The 24,540-nt window shown below is 32.0% G+C and overlaps 1 protein-coding gene and 1 pseudogene across 1 annotated transcript; one reads left to right on the top strand and one right to left on the bottom strand.

Moving 5' to 3' along the window:
• Nucleotides 1-8,541: 8,541 nt before the first annotated feature.
• On the top strand, nt 8,542-10,969 carry LOC111377792 (probable microtubule-binding protein TANGLED). The gene is made up of 4 exons (XM_023000917.1): nt 8,542-8,740; nt 9,114-9,214; nt 9,865-9,920; nt 10,026-10,969. The coding sequence occupies exons 1-4, from the start codon at nt 8,651-8,653 to the stop codon at nt 10,814-10,816; spliced, it is 1,038 nt and encodes a 345-aa protein (XP_022856685.1). The 5' UTR covers nt 8,542-8,650; the 3' UTR covers nt 10,817-10,969.
• A 929-nt stretch (nt 10,970-11,898) lies between these two features.
• Nucleotides 11,899-16,711, bottom strand: LOC111377791 (annotated as a pseudogene).
• Nucleotides 16,712-24,540: the final 7,829 nt, after the last annotated feature.

The raw sequence follows: 24,540 nt of genomic DNA, 5'->3' as shown, positions 1-24,540 counted from the left end.
TCACTTGTATTATTCATTTCATCACCATCATCTGTACACCACAAAACATATATAATTCATATTATATAAATGAAATTATTTATATAGCGAAAGATCAAAGATTAATACAATTTTGGTGGTTATATCACCACAGTAAGTGTATTAACGTGATTATAATATACATAAATTTTTACTTTAATATATTTCAAGAAAGGTTAGGATATGAATTCTTTAGAGAGGACAGGGGCTGAAGGATCGGCACAGAAGGAGTGGGAGATGGAGGAGTTTCCATTGTTCCAACTAGGAAATTGGACCACGTGTCTATTAATTGAGTTTTTAAGGCTAAATCCATTTTTGCCTCATTTCTTTGCTCTTCTGAGTGTGTGATTGATATATATATTGTAAAAAGTATATATATATATATATATATATATATTGTAATTCAAGTATATATATATATATATATATATATATTGTAATAAGTAAGTTTATTAGAGTTTAGAGGTGAATGACAATTATACCTCTGTAACCTTATAAATTGTTAGTGTTGTATCCTTGATTCTGTCCTACAAATAGAGGGTTTTGATTATTAATAAATTACATACAAGTCTATTAACTTCTCTTTGTTTTCTTCTCCTCTTCTCTTGTATAACACGTCATCAGCACGAAAAGCATAATTCTTCAAAATTTTGTAAAGGTAGTAATTTTTTTTTCTTTCTATCACATGTATCAAAAATTAATTTGGTAACATGTGAATTTTTTTACAGAATTTGTGAGAATGAATTCATGCTAGTTTGTATCGTAACTATAATTTGTCAAAATCTGATCTTTATTATCTTCCATGAACCAAGTCCCATAATGATTATTTAAATAAAGTATAATGACAACCTTTTGTATATGGACAAGGAGTCACCTGCACAATCGTCAACCTACTCATTATATTCTTGTTTCTTTCAAATAATCAACTGGATTTTTTTTTAATATTTTGATGGCATGGGTTTCTTTGCAAAGCTTTATATATACAATTACATACATATATCATGTTAGCATATATTATATGCCAATATTTAAATGTCAATTTTTCTGGTCATTGTACATTTGGTAATCAGAATGTACAAAAAATGGTTAATAATAATTTACCATATGGTGAAGAATAACTTTAAAGCATATCTTTTGAAGGTTTTTTTTTTTTTTTTTTTTTTTTTTTTTTCTTTTTGAATTTTTTTACAGAATTTGTGAGAATGAATTCATGCTAGTTTGTATCGTAACTATAATTTGTCAAAATCTGATCTTTATTATCTTCCATGAACCAAGTCCCATAATGATTATTTAAATAAAGTATAATGACAACCTTTTGTATATGGACAAGGAGTCACCTGCACAATCGTCAACCTACTCATTATATTCTTGTTTCTTTCAAATAATCAACTGGATTTTTTTTTAATATTTTGATGGCATGGGTTTCTTTGCAAAGCTTTATATATACAATTACATACATATATCATGTTAGCATATATTATATGCCAATATTTAAATGTCAATTTTTCTGGTCATTGTACATTTGGTAATCAGAATGTACAAAAAATGGTTAATAATAATTTACCATATGGTGAAGAATAACTTTAAAGCATATCTTTTGAAGGTTTTTTTTTTTTTTTTTTTTTGGTAATACATGTTTGGTAATTAACTTTAAAATTGGTAATTCTTTTTTATTTGCATGGTAATTAATATTCTTTAACTTGAATAAATGTTTGTGTTGTTCTATCATAAATATTAAGTTAATATTCTATCATGTTGTTGCCCCTGAAGTAGTACAATATTATAATTAATATTTTAAAAGAATATTAATTGAGATCTATAAATTATAAATAGTTTGTTGATACTCACGAAGTAGCACAATATTATAATTAATATTTTTGAAGAATATTACTTGCTTCTAAATATCATAAATTATATTTTTCAATAATCCAGAAAAATATCAAAGAATATTGATATATTACTCTTGAATAAGTAATAATAAAATACAATGTACTTCTGAAATAATACATGTTTTGAAGAACATCTTATTTTAATGTTTATCCCTGAAGGAAAACATGTAACTTATGTCATGTTACTTGATTAAATAATATGATGTTTAATTATATTTTTAGAAACTAATTATATTTTCTTTTTTCTTTATTGTATAGTTAATCAAATGACTAATATTACAACACTTGAGTTTGCTGCATTTGACATATTTGGAAAAAACTATTTATCATGGGTACCTGACACTGATATCCATCTTGTCTCAAAAGGTTTGGGAGAGACAATAAAAAAAGGAAACAAAGAATCCTTGCAGGATCGTGCAAAAGCACTTATGTTCCTTTGTCATCATCTTCACGATGGGCTAAAAATTAAATATCTCACTGAGAAAGATTTACATGTTCTTTGGAAAAAAAACTAATTGAGAGATTTGATCATCAGAGGACTATAGTCTTTCCCAAAGCTCGCTATGACTGGATGCACATTCGTTTGCAAGATTTCAAGACTGTTAGTGAGTACAATTCTAAATTGTTTAGAATATGTTCAAAATTGATCCTGTATGGAGAAAATATCGTCGATGAAGATATGTTAGAGAAAACATTTTTCACCTTTCACGCCTCGAATGTGTTCCTGCAGCAGCAATATCGTGAGTGTGGTTTTAAAAAGTACTCAGAAATTATATCTTACCTATTTGTTACTGAACAAAACAATGAATTGCCGATGAAAAATCATTGGTTATGTTCAACTGGTTCTGTACCATTGCCTGAAGCAAATGCAATATCAAGATAAGGACGTAGACGTGGACATGAATTTGGACGTGGATGCAACTTGCACGTAGAGTAAACCATGAACGAAATAATCAATAAAATTGTCAAAACAAAGCAAACAAAAGTAACACATCTAAAAAGGTACACGAAAAAAGTTGTTTTAGATATGGAATGAAAGGGGCATTGGATACGTACCTGTCGTAAGACAAAACACCTTGTGGCTCTCTACCAAAAATCAATCAAGGGGAATGGGAAGGAGAGAGAAATTTTAGTAACTATGATGGTCCATTTGATGTGACTCATTTAAATGTCTCCAATTTCTTTGTTGATTTAAATGAGAAAATTGACCATTTGATTAGGGTGGTGTAATGGAAGATATATGTTAGTTTTTTTTTTCTATATTTCTAGTATTTCCTATTTTAGAAATTTAGTTTGAAATATACTTTTACTTTTTGCAAAAATTTTGAATTTTATTATGCATCGTTAATTTCACAGTATTAATTATGTTTATCATTTTGAATTTAAATTCAAGTTCTTTTAAATATATCAATTTGTTATATTGATAGATTCATGATGGATTGTGAAAACACCTGCTTAAATGATAGTGCAACTACACGTACTATTTTTCAAGACAAAAAATATTTTTTAGACTTAAAATTAGAAGAAAATAATATTAATACAATATCAGGTGCATTGAATATCATTGAAGGTTTCGAAAGAGCTTGTATTATTTTACCAAATAATGCAAAATTATATATTGATAATGCACTTTATTCTAACAAATCTAGAATAAATTGGTTAGTTTTAAAGATATCCATTGCAATGAATATCATATGAGATGACACAAGAAAATAATGTCGAATATATTTGCATAACTTCTTTTGCATCTTGTCAGAAGTAGATAAAAGAAAAATTTCATGCACTCCTAATATATTATACATTTATAAAAATGGTTGAATCAAATAATATCAAGAACCAGAAGTTCGTTAACCCAAAAAGATTTATACTTTAGCATTATCGACTTGGACATTCAAAAGCTATAATGATGCGTCGAATAATAAACAACTTACATAAACATCCTTTAAAGAGCCAGAAGATTTTTTACCAAATGATTGTCCATGTGTAACTTGTTTGCAAGGCAAGTTAGTCATTAGACCTTCGACTACAAAGGTCAATATTGAATTTTCAACTTTCTTATAAAGAATTCATGGAGATTTATGTGGGCCAATATACCCACCATGTGGATCATTTCGTTATTTTATGATATTAATTGATTTTTCTAGTAAATGGTCATATGTTTGCCTACTTTGCACTAGGAATGTAGCCTTTACTAGACTACTTGCTCAAATTATGAAATTACGAGTGCAATTTCCCGATCATTCAATTAAAACTATCCGCCTTAACAATGCTGGAGAATTTAAATCATAAGCATTCGATGATTATTGTATGTCAATTGGGATTGTAATTGAGAATTCAGTTGCGCATATCCATACACAAAATGATTTAATGGAGTTGTTTATTAAATATCTACAACTTATTACTAAACCATTATTTATGAAAACAAAACTCCCAGTTTCTGTTTGGGATCATGTCATCTTACATACTGTAACATTGGTTCGTATTAGACCAACTGTCTATTATCAACATTCACTTTTGCAACTATCATTTGGTCACAAACTTGATATTTCTCATCAACAGGTTTTTGGTTGTGCAGTCCAAGTCCCTATTTCACTTCCATAACGTACTAAAATGTGTCTCTAATGAAGACTTGAAATTTATGTGAGTTTTGATTCACTATCAATTATTTGGTATCTGGAACCTTTATTTGGTGATTTATTTACTGCTCGTTTTGCATATTTTCATTTTGATGAAATGATTTTCCCAACTTTGGGAGGGAAAAAATTACTTCCTAAAAAATAAGGTAAAATTACTTAGAATGAAACAACTCTATCTCACTTTGATCCCCGCATCAAACAATGTGAGCAAGAGGTTGAAAATATTATTCATTTGTAAAGAGTTGCAAAGCAATTACCTGATACATTTATTGACGTATGAAAAGTAACAAAATCATATATTACATCTGAAAATATTTCAGCAAAAAAACTGTAGTAAATAAATCTAAAATACACCAAAAGCGTGGTCGATTAGTTGGTTCAAAAGACTCTGTACCTCAAAAAAGAAAGACACAGGAGAAAAACCAACGAAAAATTTTAGAGAAGTAACATTAGAAAATATTGATTAATCAATTATTTAAGATAAGGTTCCTGAAGAACCACAAGTGTTAAAAAATAATGAGATTTCAATAAATTATATGTTATCTCATAAATTATAGAAACGAGATAATATTGTTATAGACAATATTTTGCCTTTAATATGACTCTTGATATTATGCAAAATAAAGATCCTAAACCACAATTAATTAAAAACTGTCAAAATAGAAATAATTGGCCAAATGGAAAGAAGCCATATTGGCGAAATTGAATTCTTTAGAGAAACAAAAAGTGTTTGGACCTGTAATTCGAACACTTGAAAATGTAATTCCTGTTGGACACAAATGAATTTTTGTACGAAAGAGAAATAAAAATAAGGAAATTACAAGATACAATACCCAACGAGTAGCTTAAGGTTTTTTACAAAGACCAGGAATTGATATTCTTCCGTAATGGACACATCACTTTTAGATTCTTAAAGTACTAGAAACAAACGATACATGTCCGAGAACTATGTTTTCAATTAAATTGCAAAAATCATTATATGAATTAAAACAATCCGAACGCTTGTGGTATAATCGCCTTAGGGAATAATTGTTAAAGGAGGGTTATAATAATAACGATCTCTATTCATGTGCTTTCATAAAGAAAACATATATTGAATTTGCAATTGTGACATTTTATATTGATGATTTAAATTTAATTGAAATCCTTAAAGAGCTCAACAAAACTACTGATTATTTGAAAAATAAATTTAAGATGAAGGATTTGAGAAAAATCAAATTTTGTCTCGAATTATAGATTGAACATTTCGCAGATGGATTATTTATTCACCAATCTACATATATAGAAAAAGTTTTAAAACGTTTTTATATAGATAATGCACATCCATTGACATCACCTATAATTGATCGATCACTTAATATGAAAAATAATTCATTTCGTCCACTTGACAATAGAGAAAATGTTCTTATCCTGAAATACCATAGTTTAGTGCAATTGGAGCATTAACTTATGTTGTAGATAGCACTTGACCCGACATAGCTTTTCTGTAAATTTCCTTGCAAAATATAGCTCTACACCAACTCAAAGATATTGAAATTGTGTTAAACATATTTTTCGTTACGTAAAGGGTACTATTGATTTGGATTATTTTATTCTCAAAAGTCGGGATATGCAAATGCAGGTTATCTATCCAACCCACATAAAGCTAAACCACACGTAGATGAATAGCTATATGTTGGAGATTTATGAAGTAATCCTTGAAAGTTACATCTTCAAATCATTTTGAAATTATTGCAATCCATGAAACTGGCTGATAATGTGTATGGTTGAGAAACATGACCTATATTATATCCAAGCATCATACGGGTTAACTTCAATAAATGATAGTCCAACAATTCCGTATGAAGATAATGTAGCTTGTATTGTACAACTCAGAGGAGGTTCTGTCAAAGGTAACAGGACGAAACATATTTCTCCAAAATTCTTTCATACACATGAGCTTAAAAAAATGGGGACATCAATATCCAACAAATTCGCTCAAGTGACAATGTGATCGATTTATTCACAAAAGCACTACCAACATCTACATTCAAAAAATTAGTTTATGAGATTGGAATACGTTGATTCAAAGATCTTTAGTGATCAACATCAAGGGGATAGTTGTACTCTTTTTCCTTCGCTCAGGTTTTATCCCATTGAGTTTTCCTAACAAGGTTTTAATGAGACAACATTTATTTTTAGTATTTCAAAATAATTGTACTCTTTTTCTTTCGTTTGATTTTTTTTCCATTGAATGTTTATCAAACAAGGTTTTAACGAGGCAGATATTTTGTAATGTGTCATTCAAGGAGGGTGTTGTAAAATGTAAGTTTATTAGAGTTTAGAGGTGAATGATAATTATACCCTTGCAGCCCTAGAAATTATTACTATTGTATCCTTGATTCTGCCCTATAAATACAGGATTTATGTTTTTAATAAAATACACACAAGTCTATTGAATTCTCTATGTTTTCTCTTCTCTTTTGTGTGTGTGTGTGTGTGTGAGAGAGAGAGAGAGAAAGAGATTCTCTAAAGCTGAAGCTCTATATGTATAATAGAGTGGAAGAGAAAACTCAATCTTTGTCCATCAATAGGGAAGAAGAAGCATAAAAAAAGTCCATAACTTCTCGGTAGAGGCAGAAAAAGGATATAACTCAATGAATCTTCATGCTATCGAACTTTTATTTTTAATTAGATGTTGGAGATCATATTCACTCTAGTACCATAGTAGGTCCCTTGCTATATTACAATATCTTGCTCCTTATATATAGGAGCAGTTTTGGTTGAATATTTTATGTACAATGCTTAAATGTTTAGATAATATATATTTGCTGAAAATAAAACAAGCAATAAAAAAATTATTTTTCCTTTTTGTAAATGGGTTACATTTTTAAAGATTTTTCTTCTCCTTCTAATTAAAATGTTATTCATAATAAATACAAATCAATTCTTTATCATGGTGTATTTATTACCCTTTTAATTTTTATTGAATTAAGACTATAATTGTAAATTTGTTGTGTATTTAATGAGAATATGTTTTAATTGTGGTGTGATTATAATATGGTATAGTAAGTAAAATTTGTGGTGGTAATATAATTGATTACCTCATAAATTATGCTAAACATTGTGGATAGGACAATTTTAACCCCCAAAAATTTAGTTTATCCAATTCCGTGTAAGACACATACAGTTTTAATGGTAATAGTGTTTAAATTCCTTCAAAAAGTACCATTTGAGCACAAGATGAATTGGACGAGCGAATCATTGTCAAGATTTGAAGAATAGGGACCATTTGTAAAAAGCCCATACATTCGAAATTGTTTTCCTACCTACAGTAAAATAAGACTTTTCATTTGTTGATGTAGTAAGAGAATCATAAGTATGGTTCTATCCGAGTAAGCAAGATAAAACTTCCCACTATTGGCAGGAGAACATTTCTGACCATACATTAGAGACTATTTGCAATAATTATGGCATTTATTTATTTAAGGTGGAAGTCTGATCCCCCCTAAATCTCGATTTTATTTTTTTAGTGTTAATCATTTAACTTTCCTTTTGTTTGATTCGCTATCGCAAACTCACTAAACTAATACAACGATAAACGACGTATAATTCTTAGTTAAAATATCAGATGAGTGAGTTAACGTGAAGGTATTATATATATAACAAAAATGAGTTTAAATTTTTGTGGAGTTTTAGAGAATGATTCAAAATTTGGTGGCCATTGATATAATTAACTTTAATTGCTTAATTAATTCGAGTAAGTAATATAAAATTTTAAAATTCATGAAATAATAATAAAACTAACGTACATATTCAATAATAACTCACAGTCAGACTGTGGAATGCAACGTAGACATTTTCAAATAAAATAATCGGGAATATATTTTAATAGAAGTAATGAAAACTAGCCGTTTTACATACGTTTTTCCGCAAAGTATTCGACCGTTGAAACTACATTTCTATCCGTTACAACAAAAATGACTTTTTCTAGTTGACCTTCTTCACTTCCTAGAAGAACTCAGTTTAAGGAACTGCTCTTTCTGTGCTTTTGTGTGTGGGGTGTGTGTGTGTGAGAGAGAGAACCTACATTTCGATTCCTTCTGTAGTTGTGCAAAAGGGCAGAAAATGGTTGCAAGAACCCCACCAAAGCAGCTGATGAAAGTGGTGGTGCCGCCCTCTCTCAACCCCATTCTTCTCAGAGAAACTGTTAATAAGGTACATTACCACAACCATAACCTAGAATAGGTTCTTGTTTCGATGACTGAATTAAATTGATGTTTTTCCTATTCAATGAGTTATTGGAGATTTCCAAGGACTTAAATTTCTACTTGGAAGTCGAAAATTAGGGTCTCGGAATTGAAATTAGTATGATTTTGTTTCTCTCATAGAACGTTTGAATTTGAAAAACTTTTCCAGTGTTGTATGATGTGTTTGTTTTGAAATTAGAAATTATCTCCTCTTACTGTATTTTGCAAGCATGCCTTATTACCACCGCGAGACTTCTTACTGATTTCTACTTAAAAGTAGGGAATTGATTCTTTCTATCCAAATTGGTGTTTGAATATTAAAAAATTGAATGGCCGATCAGGTGGAGAAATGTATGGCTCGATTACAAGAGCTGCAGCACACAGTTAAAGTTGGGACGAAAATGATATCTCTTAGTCCTCGCAGTACCAGAGGGTCCATCAGGTAATTAATCTTTCTTCCAGGAGCAAATATTTTATTTCATTTATATTAGGGAATTATAAATGTCTTAACATGCAGATTCTTACATTTATTTGGAAGAGGCTTATTTCGTATAAGCCAAACCAATAGGATGAATCCAACGAGTTGTACATCATGAACTTTGTTATTACTGCGCACATTACTAAACCTGGCTCTAGAAAGTTGACTATGACTTTCCTAGTAATATTTTGCTTTTCTAGGTACATTTGGTATTATTTTTATTTTGAAAATAAATGCAGTGATTCTTTTTCCACTTGAACTTCTCTGCAGAAGAAGAGCCTCCCTCGTATATATTTGATGAATTGTTGATATTTGATAAGAGGTGTCTGCAAGTATATTCAGACTTTGGTGATGAAGCCTCGAAAAGCTTCTAACATTAGACTTGGACTGTCCCCCCAATACATGGAGAGGAGAAAAAAAAAAAAAAACCGATTTGAAAAACCATTCAGCACCAATATCAAAATATCTTGTGCTTTAATTTAAAATGTTGTCTATGTTTTTCAAAATATCGTTTGCCTGACTGGGAAGACTCCTTTCCGCAAACGTATCAAATTTTACAATTTACATATATGATGCTATTTTCTTAGTTAAATGCCTTTATTTTGAATTTGAAGGATGAAGAATGTTAATTCTCGAAGATCTCCCACGGGAAAATTGCCAGCTAATGCAGGTGGGCTAAGTTCAAAATTTTACTGTGTAACAAAAATTTTCTTAAAATACTCTTCAAGATTCAGCAAGTTATCTTATTCAACTCACTATGTCTGATTCTTTCCAGACGAATGGCGGGTAATGTCATTGCCAGCAATGCTTTTAGGAGAAACAATGGGAGAAATTCTACAAGCAAGTGAATTTGCAAGAAATATAGTGGAAGCAGTATCTTCCAAGACAAAGAAACCAGCCAATGACGACCCCAAAACCCCAGTCACAGAAAGGAGACGAAACCGAAGGCTGGAAAACCCAGAAAACAGCCAACTCGAAGCACGAAGAAAGCGAGAAAAACAAGTGGCATTACAAACAATACGATCAGAATCCGATAAGCCATCTCTCCAACGAGCTAAATCCCGAATAAACTTCAAGGTGTCTCCCACACAAACAAGAGAGTGTGACAAAGAAAATTGCAGATATATTGCCAATAGAGTGTCCCCAAGGAATAGACCATGGGCTAGAAAGACGGTATTATTTCCCAATCCACTGTTTCATTCATCACCAACATCGCAGCATCAAAAATTTTGCAAGACTAAGTCACCAGTCATTGCAAGTAATAAACAAGTTCCGCACAAGTTTTTGATCAAGTCCCCCCCGCCTTCTGCACCAAAGTTTCAAGTGAAAATTAGGCTTTCTATTTCTCCTACACGAGCAGCAACAAATATGGGGAAAAATTCACCGAAGGTGTCGGCTACAGCAAAGCTTCGAAGGTCATTTTCGCCATCAAGAATTGCAAACAGGTTAGTGTCGCCGTTGAAGAGCAGAAAATCTGTACAAAAGAATGATGCGATGAAGGCAATGAGTGGCCTGAAACAGCGTCCAATTTCAACGCCAATGCGATTCTCGTCTAGGAGAATGTGAAAGAATGTTTGTGTTTATGCTTCTGTTTTAAGATTGAAATATTCTTTCTGCAATAGGTAATTTCCTCAATGTCTATAGTGAATTGTAATCTTTGCTTGATAAACGAGATCTGCTTCTCTCCCCTCTATCCTAAGATTTGCTTCAGTTTTTCGATGTCGATTTCACCATCTCCTTTGTGACAAAGATACGCTCCCTGATTGACCGATCCTGAGTACAAAATGGGGTAAAAAAGTTCTCGTGTTGTTCAAGTATTGCCAGTCACGTATTTTCACTCTATATGTCATCTTATTTCACTTCGATTAATAAAAAGAATGTTGTTTTTCAATTGCGAGAAAAATTTCTCTACTTACAAACGAAAAGCAAATGATACTTATTGTTTGAGAAGCAAATATAAAATATATGGATAAAAAGTGACATAAGTCAAGGGATTTGAGAACTGGACAAAAAGGACACATAGATGAGAGTTCACACACAGTTGGCCCATGGAAAAAAGCCTGGAAATCCATTACTACTTCGTGCAGTTGTTTACACGAGAAGAAGGTATGGGGGATGAAATGAATTAAATTATTAAAATGACAAGGCGCGACAATGATGGAACGACCTCAATAATCAACTGGTTTTCCTCCAAATTTATGGCCTTGTTTGAGCCACATTATTTGAAAAAAATACATTTTTCAACAGTGATTTGATATCATTTTAATTACACATTTTTTAATAAAATAATGTTACACAAATTCAAAACATTTCCTTTTTTTTTAACCACACATTTTCCATCAATGTACTATTCAAAAATGCATTTTCATTTCAATAATGTGGCTCAAACAATATAAATATTTGAAAATGAATAGTTAGATGGAAACAACAGGGACTTCGGGGAAAGATCAATATGGTGGGCTCCGGGGGTAGGGCTGGGGCAAGAGGCTGGTCAGGGAGGGAAACCATTAAGATCTTCTGTATCTTTTTACCCTTCAAACAATGTTATGCACTCGCTTCATTTGTACACAATGCAAGAATTCTCAGTGAACGTATACATAATAAGGTATATGGGGGATGAATTAAATTATCTAAAGTAACTCTTCAAATTCAAACAAACTGCATTATGAATTGCAAAGAACAGGCAAATTTAGAATTTGGAAACTGTATTCGAGGGAAAATTACAGGGGGAAAACAAAACGATTGACTACATATGCTAAAAAATAGCATTTCAGGTAAACATAGGAAACAATTATCTATCAGAAAAACCTGGTACAGGTAGGCAAGAAGCATACACGCTGATCAGGTTAAAAAATGAAAGGCATCTAGGAGAAAGTAAAAGTGTTCGATTTTGTTCACTTCAAGTGGACAGTAACGACTTCCTGTTAGTTTTCAGGCCTCTCAACTTGAGTGGACTCCACACTACGTGTTTCTTTTGTAATGCTATGACTGTAGGATGCTTAGGTATCCATGAACCTGGCTGTGACAGAGGACTGCCCTGAAATTTGCTACTTCTAGGGCCAACTGGTGTTGCTTCTGCTGATGCCACTCTTGACATTTCCCTCCGTGGTAATGGAGAAGACACTCTTGATGTACGCCATATTCTTTGTGGATCCCACACAAACGACTGTCGGCCCATAACACGATCAGTCCTTACCTGAGCAGTTGAGCTCTGCAGGGGAGTTCTCATGTTTGCATTGGATTCAGGGCGGAGGGTTGCAATGGAAGCTCTCCGTGTGGGCTGAACAACCTTACTTGTCTCTGAAGGGGTTGCTCTTATAGCAATGGAGCCCCGTCTTGCTTTCAATGTTGTCTTTCCCTTGTTTGCAGTCCCTGATGCCCTTGAAGTGTTTTCTTTGTCCTCATCCACAACTGGAAGAAATGACTTCCTTGTTTTGTTTGGGGGAGCAGGAGATGCCACTGGCATAAAATTAGTAATTCTTCGAAGTGGCAACCTCATTTTTGTAGGAGCCAAAGGTGGTTTCTTGTCTACTGTGATCTTCTGTGTTTGGTTTAGAGATGACAAGGAGGAGGATTGAGTAGAAATAGAGGCCAAAGCTCTATTTTCTTGTTTTAATCTTGTTTTCCTTTCCTCTGCTAATTGGTTCTCAAGATCCCGAACCTGTTAAATTTTTTAAAATTATCAGGCCTTTACCCAAAAGTTAAAAAATATGGTCCCGTTACAAATTAAAGGTCGCATCACATGTGGTCAAGTTTAAGCATGTCAACAAGTCTGAAGCCCGCCACATTTTACTTTTGAGCAATTCTACTGGATAATTTGATATCTTCAATTTATATGTACCTTCTCCTGAAGACTCCTGCAATTGTGTTCTCTGGCAGCAAGCCTCAATTGCAAAGACTGCATATTATCCTGCAACTTCTTCGTCTCCTTCTCATCGAGCTTGGCTTTTTCTGCCTGTTTATACAAGGGGAAAAAAGGCGAAACATGAATAACTCACCATTTTCCGATCATATAGATTCTCATGATAAATTTCTTGCTCCAGCATACCATTTGCTTGTACTTGAAAACGTCTGCATGATCTGGCTGTTTGCGAGCAGGCCCATTCTCAATTGCTCGGACACGACTTGCAAAATTCAATGAGCAAAGGTTTTCTCCTAAGTCAGCAGCACTGGGGCTGATTTGGACAAACATCAAAGTCTTGCAATCTCCTCCTGCATTTTGAGTTCCGTTATGCGTTATGAATGGAGATGCTATGAAGAGCAAAAGTATTAATAGAATATGAGATTTGCATTGATGGACATTATGCAGCCAAGAAATCTGTAGTTACATGATCATAATAACCAATTAAGAATTATCTCAACTTTTGTAATTGTCTCCTTAAAATCAATTAAATGGTATTATTTATTAAAATCTCTAATTCATTTCCTTGAGTTAAATAATGACACAAATTAACTCTCTATTTCAATTCCTTATCATTGATTAAATGCCGTATTTCAGTAGCTCACCAAGAGAACTCTGTAGCATATGAGTGAGTTTCGAGTTCCTGTTTGTCCAAAAGAAATCGCTGATTAGATAGAAAAAATGGAATAACACAAAAAAACATGGACAGACACACAAAATCAGAGAGGGAGAGAGATGCCTGTATGGAATGTGAGATGTTTTGGATGCAAGAGCAGAGATAACATCCCCCAATGCTGACAAGGATTTGTTTATGAATTGGGATTCCTTCAACCTTTCACCTTCAACTTCAATCCTTCCGACACGCTCACTTCCTGCCAAGTCAACCAGCCATAAATGGCTTCTTGTTCTCTGACCATTTAACAAATTCTCTCCCATAAAGGTCACTCGTAACAAGCTGCAATTATATTTAAAAAGGAAAAAAATAAAGATAACTAGTCATTCCTTTATCCTGACAAACTTTCTGTTCAAAAAAATAATGTGGTGAAGGAAACAGTAATGCAGATGGCAGATTATGCTTAAACATACCAGTGAGAACGGCTGCTGAGCTCATTAGCATTTGTGGATCCAACAGATCTTACTCGACTTCCTGACTTGAGCAGTTCCCAAACTTCATCTGTACTGGAAACATGAGCTTCAACAAGCCCAGGGACTTCCTGAGTACCCTCAGGCGATTGCTTTATCTCCAACCTGCATTCCTAGAGTATTAAACCTCTTCTAATAAAGTGGTATTTATGCACTGTCCTTTCAACACCACCTGATAACAATTGTCTACCAAGTTCTAAGTTTCTTGTGTAAACACGTTTAAAGTTTAGAGCACACTCAAATACTGCTAAAAGATGAGGATTCCATGAACAAAGTGACCTAGAATTATATTTATAATAATTAACAATCTTATACAAACACCTAATATTAAGATGCATAAGCTCATGATTTAATTTATAAAGGACTCCAATGAAAGGCAATTCTGTATGGAATAATAAAAACTTACTTCTTAGAAGGTTGGTTGGAATTATCAACTAGAAGATCTCTTATCTTCTCATTGTAAACCTCTAACATGCTGACGAACAATCTCTATCTCATAATACTGCTCCTATCATTACATACTTTAAAAAGCTCCTCCAAAGTCCTGTAATTTACGCCCCTATTTTCTGGCATTCCTTCCATTGTATATGTCTTGCCAGTACCTGTTTGCCCGTAGGCAAATATGCAGACATTGTAACCATCCAATACAGAAGTCACTACGGGTATAGTTTGAAGGAAAACTGCCTCTGCATTGCACAATCAACATTGGATTGGTATAAGAACCATTAAACAAAAGTCTACATAGAAACTACACCTTAATTCTAAGTTCTCAAGTTACCTTGGTTGTCCTCAGGTCTAAATATGTGGTCAAACTTGAATTGCTTTCTGGAACAATCAGAGGAAATGATTTGTAGCTCATTGTCATGAGACGAGTTGAAATCAATGACTGAAGTAGTCCCATTTTCAATCTCATCTTGTTTCAGTGGCCTACACCTACAGAAGACCCTAATATTTCCTTTGAGCTCAATCACTTCATTGTAGACCCTCTTTCTCTCCGAGCATTCTTCAACATACTTTCTTTTCAGTAGTTCACACTCCTCATTGTACTTCTTTTTCAAAAGTTCATGTTCTGTGCCTATTATTATGACCAATACAGAAAAGGCCGTTTAAAAATGCAAGTCAAAACTCATTAAGAAATCTCAAAAGTATGGTGGTGAAGAATTTGTCAAATACTAAGATTCTGTAAAGTAGTGAAAGCTTCAGAGCCAAGTAAACAATCAGCACTGATCCCCTTCACTTCATTGCACAGAAGTGTATGCTCCATCCTAATAGTCTGAAAACAGAGTGACAATTAAAGCCAATTACGGACATTACTGATTTTTAATTACAGACAATAATGACATTAAAGGATGTCTCCTATTGTACCTGCACTTTGTTGCTCAAATCTTCAATTTTCTTGAAAATTGGAAGAGCCTGCACTGGATATAAACATGATTCTTGGTTGTCAATAGAGGCACCACTGCCTCCGATTAAATAATTGTTTCCTTCATGTGGTCCTGAACCAAACCCCGATAGCAGCAAATCAGGATTCAATTAATGACTTAATATCCCCAACTTCCGTCAAATTTTCCCAGGTCGCATAAAATTAAAACTAATAATTCCTATTTTTGTTTGTGAAGACATAGGAATAAAAAGAAGAAAAAGGTAAAAATGATAATGCGGATCTTATATGTTATCCCCAAAATAGCTGGTTTTCTTTCTCTATTACTTCCCAGAAGCAATTGGAATTTTCCCCCAATCTGTTTTTTTTCATTTTCCTTTTCCGTTATTTGAACTTCATTATTCTGGAACAAGAAGTTGCTGGAAAAGAATTCAGTCCACTGAGATATTTTAACCAGTATTCTTAAGGAAAAAAAAATTAAAATAGGAAAGAATTTAATATTCCGACCCAGTGATTTTCATAATCAAGAAACCGCTATCCAACAATTTCTTGAACTAATCGGGAAAATGGGAAAAAGATAATATACAAACCAGCATCAGGATCTGGAGTCTCTATGATTCGTTCTGCATTAAATTTTTCCGAAAAATGTAAGTACAATTTCCGCTTCGGTACAAATTGAAAATTGCAAGTTCAAGATATAGCCAAATATTAATCGAATAGAACTCAACCAAAAAACTACCACCGTTATTATCATCCGATACAGTGACAGCATGACCGAATCTCACACATAGCGTATCTAGAACTTGATCTGCAAATTCAAAAACAGCAACAAAATATTAGTCTACAGATAAATCCCTGCTTCTGTGCGTGAGCACGTGAGTATAAGAGATGGGAGAAAATACCATCCATGATCACAATGAAGCAATCTCGTTTACACAAGCTATAATCGATTAAAGAAGATGAGAATTGAAATTCAGAGCTCGAGTGGAAAATTTCCCTAGGGAGAATGAAAAAATGATCTTTAAACGGTCAGAAAAAGTTTTTCAAAAGGGCGGATGTCAATCAATTTGAAATTGGAGCATCCCGAGCCGTCCGATTCTAGGAGCTGCCCTTTTACGGCTGTAAGGTCAGTTTAATTGCAAAAATAGAACTTGTGTAGAAAGAACACGAATTTTAGATAATTGAATTATCTAAAAATTATCTTTTTGGGAATTGTAAATTATTTTGTTTGATTGATATAATTTTTCACGTGTAAAATGTTGAAATAAAAATGCTATTTAGTATTCGTTTGACTTTATTTTACATGAAAATTGTCAATTAAAGGGATAAAATTTATTGGTATTGGAGATGAAATTTATTTTCATTGCCAAAAAAAATCAAAAAAATCATCTATCTTTTGTGTTCATTTGGCTTTGTTTTACATCAAAATTGTCAATTAATGGGATGGAATTTATTACAATAATTCTTAAAATTTGTTTCAATTGCAAATTAAAAAAATAAAGACGTCAAAAGGTGGAATTTGCTTACGTGGCAACAAAAGATGGAAAAGGAGTTACATACCAAATTTGTGTCATCAAACACATGAAAGATGGAAAAGGAGTTACATACCAAATTTGTGTCATCAAACACATGAAAGATGGAAAATGGAATTTATTTTCCATTTACCATGGAAAATATAACACATTAAAACTGGCCTAATTCTGTGTACAAAGTTGTACCAGCCCCATGTGAATTTTCTATTGAAAAAAACAAACCATCCACAGTGTGCATGTGTGTTCTGTATCTTTTCTGTATTTCCCTTTTTTGTACGTGGAGAAGGGTTCTTTAAAAAATGCTTTGTCAAACTATTTGATTTTCACATTAAATTTTCAACAATTGAATATTTTCACGATAATCTCTTGTTAAAAGACAAAGATACCCTTAAATATATTATACAATTACAAAACATTGTTTTATTTAAAAGACATTATTACCCTTTTAACTAATAAGTGAAAATTAAACACTTCTCACTAATGTTTATTTCAATACAGATAAAAACTTTCTCATCTTTCATTTGCTTCAATCGTAAAATTTTAAAAATTTATCAAACGCTGAACAAGGAAATTTTTTTTTATATCAATGATTTCGAATCGGTAAGTATATTTAAATATGTTTAATTTCATTTTCGTTAAATTAGTTTACGTTTTAATCAATAAATCTTATTTCTACATAGATTAACAGTAGATAAATTCTTTTAATAAGTCTATAATTTTTACTTTAATCTAAATTTTATTGCTTTATTAGTTAGTCTATCTCATTATAGAAATTTTACGATGCTTTTCGCTTACTTTTTCATGATTTTGTACACAAAATTCAAGATCTGATAAATTTTTTTTTTAATTTGATCCAGATATTGAACGCACATTCAAACTTCGAAGAAGAGAACGATTGAAAGCAAAACAAAAATAAAAAGAGGAACACATGGTAGAGGGTAACTTGAATCCTATTGATATCGGGGTCAAACTTAGAGACAGTACCTCGAAATATAGTTGAGTGTATGAGAATACAAGGCTCATGGGTAAATATATGATTCCATCTATTGTGGAAAGTTAATCCAGTATTGTTTATTCATCGTTTTGCCCGATGAACTTCTACTTGAGGACTGATGTCATTAACATACTCCAAAATGCGCGACAATTCTTTAAAAGAGCTACAGAAAATCCCAACGCTCATATATCAAGATTTCTGTACATGTATATGAAGTATCCAGGGATTCTAGTGAAGCAATCTGTAACGCTCCGAAAATTTTAGAATAAAATTTATTAATTTTATCTGTTATATATTTACATTTTGAAAGATGGGAACTAAATGAAATAGGCTTTAAATTCCTATTTTGGCCCCGTTTGGTAGGGATTTTTTGTCCCAAAAAATTGATTTTTTGATCGTTATTTTACTATTTAAACCATAATTTTTGACTTTTTCTCTCACATGTGGACCCCACTTTTCTTCTAACGGTTAAAAAATCAATTCTCAAAATCTCTACCAAACGGGCCCTTTATTTGGGCCAAATAATTAGATATTGATAGAGCGAAGTATATCAATATTGGAGTATTTTTGAAGCTTGTAATTAATTAGAAGTTCTTGACTCGTAAAAAAGTTGTTTTGGATAAGATGAAATCAAATTAGATCAAAACAAAGTAAAACAAGGGTAAAGATAATTCTAAGTAATTAATTAACATTTTTACCCACCGAATCCGTCCCTTAGTCAGCGGACAAGTGTGTCTTGTTTTATTATTTTATTAGAAAACATTAAAGGTATGTTTGATTGGAATGAACTCCAAGGAAAATATCACATTCGGAAAATTCGTTTTCTAATTTGGCCGTTTGATATGAAAGTGAAAATAAAGTTTGAATTCAAAGGTACAAATACTTAAAGCATGTTTTTTGCCAATTCCATGGAAAATGCATTCCTATGGTTTTGATGATTTTTTTTTTCCAACCTGCATGGAATTTGTTTGTCTATTCCACTTTTGCAATCAAACGGACCTTAAGGACCTATTTGATAGGCTAGTTTTTAATGGAAAATGAAAATCATTTTTCATTTCCATCCAAAAATGCATGTTTGATGGCAAAAGATGAAAATGAAATTGGTTTTCTTGGTACAACCCTTTTATGTACCATTTTCCACATTTTTAAGGAAAATATTTTTCCATGGATTAGGTGGTTTTTCGTTTTCCAAGTTTTTTTTTTCTTTTTTTCTTTTTTTTGGCAATTGATACAAATCATATCCCCAATTGTAATAAATTTTATCCCTATAATAGACAATTTCCATAAAAAAACAAAGTCAAACGAACACCGAAAGATCAAAAATTTCAATATTTTTTAGGTGAAAAATTATACAAATCAAACACATTTAATTGACAATTTTCAATAAAATAAGTTCTAGACAATTCAGTTCCTTGATATTCGTTTTCTTTCCACCTTCCATTCTCGCAATCAAACGGACCTTAAATAAACAAAATCCTAATATTGTCCCAGACTAATAGAAATTTTATTGGAGAATCATTTATGAAACTAAGCCCCTGATTGGCCCCCATTTTGTGAAAATAAAAAATGATTGAAATAGTTTTTTTTTTTTAAATGAGTGGTTGAAAAAGAATGGAAAATTGTGTGGTTAAAAATATGAGAGAGAAAAATGAAATGTAATGAAATGGAAATTAATAGGAAACAAACGGGGCTAATTCAAATTAGATATCATAAGTGATGGGTAGATTAATCATTGATAATTAAAACAACTCTTTTAGTTAATCCCAAATCCAATTTAATTAGGATCAACATCAAGACTAATTCTAAATTAATTAGGAATCAACAAATATGCTACGGCCATTAGATTAATTAAAAAATCACATGATACTACCTAAAGCAAATCTTTTAATTCAGAAAACGTAACCATCCCAATTGTTCTTTTGAAATAAAAAAACAAGAGACCAATTAAATAAATATCCAAAGCAAAGAAATTTAGGAGAGGTTGGAATGTGCAATCAAAATTTTCCTTCAATAATTCTTTTTATCTATTAAGGTAAGATACTTATGTATAAGTGTTCTGTTTCCTTATGTTTTTATGTATTGTTTCCTTATGTTTTTATGTATTCCATTAAACATGCATGAATTGTCAATGGACCTTCGGGTTCTTTAGAAAAAAGATATGAAATCCTACGGGAATTTAAGAGGACCTAAAATGGATATGTCGTTTGGTCACAGATATTGTAGCGCCAAGGAAAAAAAATATGTTGTGTCGTTTTAAAATAAAATTTTCTAGTAGGACTCAAAAATAATTTGAATTATATTTATTATGTCGCTACCCTAATCTTAATATTGATCATTTAGTAAATAAAATAGTCAATTTCTAGATTTGTCGTCACATTAAAAGTCCGAAGGTTGAAGTGGTAAACTTGATCATCTTATTTGCATAAAAGATTTACCTTGCCTACGATACTTTTAGAATTTAATGTAACTATTTGGGTCGAATATTTAAGCCTTTTAAAAGTTGATAAAATATATCAAATATTATACTCATTTTGTAGCTCCTTAAATAAAATAATTTGGGCTCAAGAAAATATGATTTTGAACAATTTATATCCGAGAAATGTAATCTAAATTTTATATTTTATTGATATAAAAATAGTAAAATAATAATAAGAAAACTTTCATTTGAATTCCATAACAGTAACATTAACCTTAATTAATGGTGCAATTTAGAATTTATAACCATAGCCAATAACATTTACTTTGTAATTGATTTAAAAATCCATTAACTCATGGTGGTTAATTCCAATTGCCATGAAACTGTTGCCTTTTCATTTGAAAGTAACCTCCAATATTATAACTTCACCATTATGCACAAAATTAATATCCTACTCACCATTTGTTTTTACTCCCATTTGGTTATTGCAATTGACATCATTCTTTTCTGTTTGAAAAATAATTTCACAACTCCATTCTTGTACAAAATACACGTGAACTACATTATCATCTTGCATTTGAAAAACAAAATCTCCAATAACCTCTAAAGTCACATTTCTCTCCTAAACTATTATACTCTTACATAAAATTATTTTGCCCTTTTTCCATAGAAACAAGGGACCTTTAAATCTGAAATTTTTTTTGAAGAAGAGGCTAAAGTACGTTGCATTTTATTTCTTGTTGGACACGAAAGGATATTCAAACTCCAAGTGTTTGAGGTAGGGGAGTTCTCGGTACTTTTGTAGGTGGTATAAGAATTATTCATTTTGCATCAAATGTATTATTGTGTTACTCATGAAAGAGCACCTTTTGATAGCTCAAATAAGAGAAAGAGATTGAAGGTGACATATTATTGTGTTGCTCATGAAGGAAGCACCGTTTTTTATGGTTCAAATAAGAGAAAGAGATTGACGGTGACACAAATGACCAAAATTTGTATTTTTAAAACATATATGTATTTTATCATTTACTCTAGTGTAGTACTCACCCCCTACTATAATCTCACAGGTTGATTCAAGGCATGGCGGCGGCTTAGCATAGTGGCAAGTGCTCGGTGATTTGAAAAGCTTTCAACTTCCTAGTAAAATTTCCAATTCGTGTAAATCTATTATGAATGACTAGATCACACTTTTAGAAACATTTAAATGTCTATTTCGTCTAGTTTTATATATATTTAATGTCAACCGTAATTTGGAAATGTTGAAATGACTATGCCTGAAGTTTATTTATTGCTGAACTTAAAATTCAGATTCTGTCTTCCTAATTGAAAATGGTAGAAATTGGGCTACGTTGCACGCTTTATAGTGAAACTAGTGGCATTTGAAAGGTCTATGAGTCTTCTAATAGTAGCATTTAGAATTACCTTAAAATATTAGCTAGAGATAAAGTTATGCTAGTTTTAGTAAACTGCGTCGTATCGAATTTGAGTTTTCTGTCCAGCATATTCGAGCTATATTTTCGTGCTTCAAACGTTATCGTCGATATCCCAAATTTTTATATATGGTACATTATTGAATGCTTTAGTCTCAGTAAAAATTTCAAAATTTTTAGTAGACACTGGCTAGACCAAACATATTTTCTTTCCGCTATTGTTCAAACCGTATTAGCTGAATTATCTCCAATGCTTTCAAAAAATCAAATTTCGCCATAATTGCCTAAGTTTATATGAATAACTACCTCCCATCATATTTTTGTATGTTTCAAAAAAAATAAAAAACTTTCTAATTTACAAAATATTTTGGTTAACATCAAAGGGGGTCGAACCAAAGAAAGATCGATTATTTTTACGCTTCGGGTTCCGAGAATTCGGGGTGTTCAAGATATACTCCATAAGAGAAGAGTGGTATGAAGTATTTATTTATTTGTTATATGTAATTGTGTATGGAAAATACATTTATTTTATTGGGTATTTAAATACTCACCACAACAAAATTTTACAGTTTTGTTCGAATCAATTGGAACGGTGGCGAGGTTTGATGTGGATGGTCTAGTGGATTCTCAAACAAAAAATATAAAAAAAATTTGATTTCGTCTTTAAATTCATTAGTTAGTTAAATTTGTTTCAAAGTCTTGTTATGTAATTAGTTAGTTGATTTATTTTTATTTTTTTTCAAGATACAATTTTTTATATTTAGTCTAAATTTATGGATATTTTAGTATTTTATTATTAAAGAAATTTTTTTTTACCGTTCCACCTTTAATATAAAGAAAAGTAAAATTTTAGTAACACCATGATTTGTGAAAATTTGGGGTGTTACACAATCAGACTGCAACTTTTCCCATGCAAATTGAGATACACGGTAGGGAAAATGGTTAGATACTTTCCCACCTCAAAGCATCACTTCTTGAAACAGCTTGAGTAAAAAATTCCTTAACAAATATTTCCCGCCGAAAAGGATTACAAAGTTGAGGGATGAGATTACCACATTCCAAGTGTTATTCAAAAGCTTGGGAACGATGCAAGAGTTTGCTCCGCCAATACCCATGACATAGATGGCAAAAGTGGCTACAGGTACAATATTTTTACATTAGTTTGAATCCGATTAGCAGGGTTAATGTAGACTCTGTATGCAATGGATATCTCATAAAAAGAACTGCTAATCAGGTCTATCAAATCATGAAGGATTTGGCATTCAATAGGGCATTTTGACCTACTGAAATAATGAATGGAAAGAAAGTTGCTAGGGTATTTGAAGTTGATTTTTTTATAGCAATATTAGCATAGTTGCCATTATTGGCACAAAAGGTAGATCAGATGAGTGTAACTCAAACAACAAGACCAAAATGCAAACATTGTAAAGGGAATGATGAGAGTATTAACTACACAGTTGATTGTCCTTTTGCTCAGTTGGTGAAGGATATAAATTATGCTCAAAATTTTTAAAGACGGAAACACAATCAAAATCCTAACACTTACTACCCAAGCTTGAGGAATCACCCAAATTCCCGATGGAGCAACAATAAGGGAGCTCGAATTGCACCACAGCAGATTATACTGTTAGGTTTTTTAGCAGATTGAAAATAAATCTTCATTGGAAGATCTTGTTAGTGGAGATGTCTACCCAACCCATGTAAAGAATTTGTAAGCTTAGGAAGTCGCCTTAAAGAACTTGGAAAATTATATGGAAAAATAGCTAAAGCACTTTTAGAGAGACTTCCAAGAGCATTGTCCAGTGACACGGAGACAACTCCTAAACAGTAGGTAATGGCAGTGAAGGTTGTGGAGGTAGAACAGATTGAGGCAAAACTATCCATATTGGAGTTTAACGATCAAAGATTAATGTAAAAAGACCAGTTGCTACAAAAGAAAATGTACATACTACGTTTGAGAAGAAATTAGAGGAATCTAAGCAGAAAAAGAAGCAGTGACAGAAAGAGCATCATAGGATCTAAAGATTAAGGAAACCACTCATACTAAGAATTTGTGCCACCACTATCTTTTCTACAAAGACTGCAAAAGAGAAAGCTCGATGATCAATTCAAGAAGTTCCCGGATATGTTGAAAAGATCCACATCAATATTCCATTCGTCAATGCAATCTGACAGATCTCGATGTATGCCAAGTTGTTAGAGGACAATCTAAGAAAAGAAAGCTTCCAAACTGGGAAGAAACATTAACCTAACCGAGCAATGCAAAATTGCAAAATAAATTGTCACCAAAAGACCCAGGGAGTTTCATTTAACCTATTTCACTAGGTAAATGATTTCATTTTAATATTTTATGTGATATAGGTACAAGTGCAAACTTAATGCCTTTGTCTACTTTCAGGAAACTTCCTAGTTAGGGAAGTCAAATGATTAAATATGACAATGCAGCTGGCAGATAAGAGCCTTAGATGCCCATGGGGCAAGATTGAGATGTGC

Source organism: Olea europaea, unplaced genomic scaffold (assembly GCF_002742605.1).
Source record: "Olea europaea var. sylvestris unplaced genomic scaffold, O_europaea_v1 scaffold1725, whole genome shotgun sequence".
Lineage (NCBI taxonomy): Eukaryota > Viridiplantae > Streptophyta > Magnoliopsida > Lamiales > Oleaceae > Olea > Olea europaea.
Note: the sequence above shows the minus strand (reverse complement) of the source record. Positions and strands in the feature narration are given on the sequence as shown.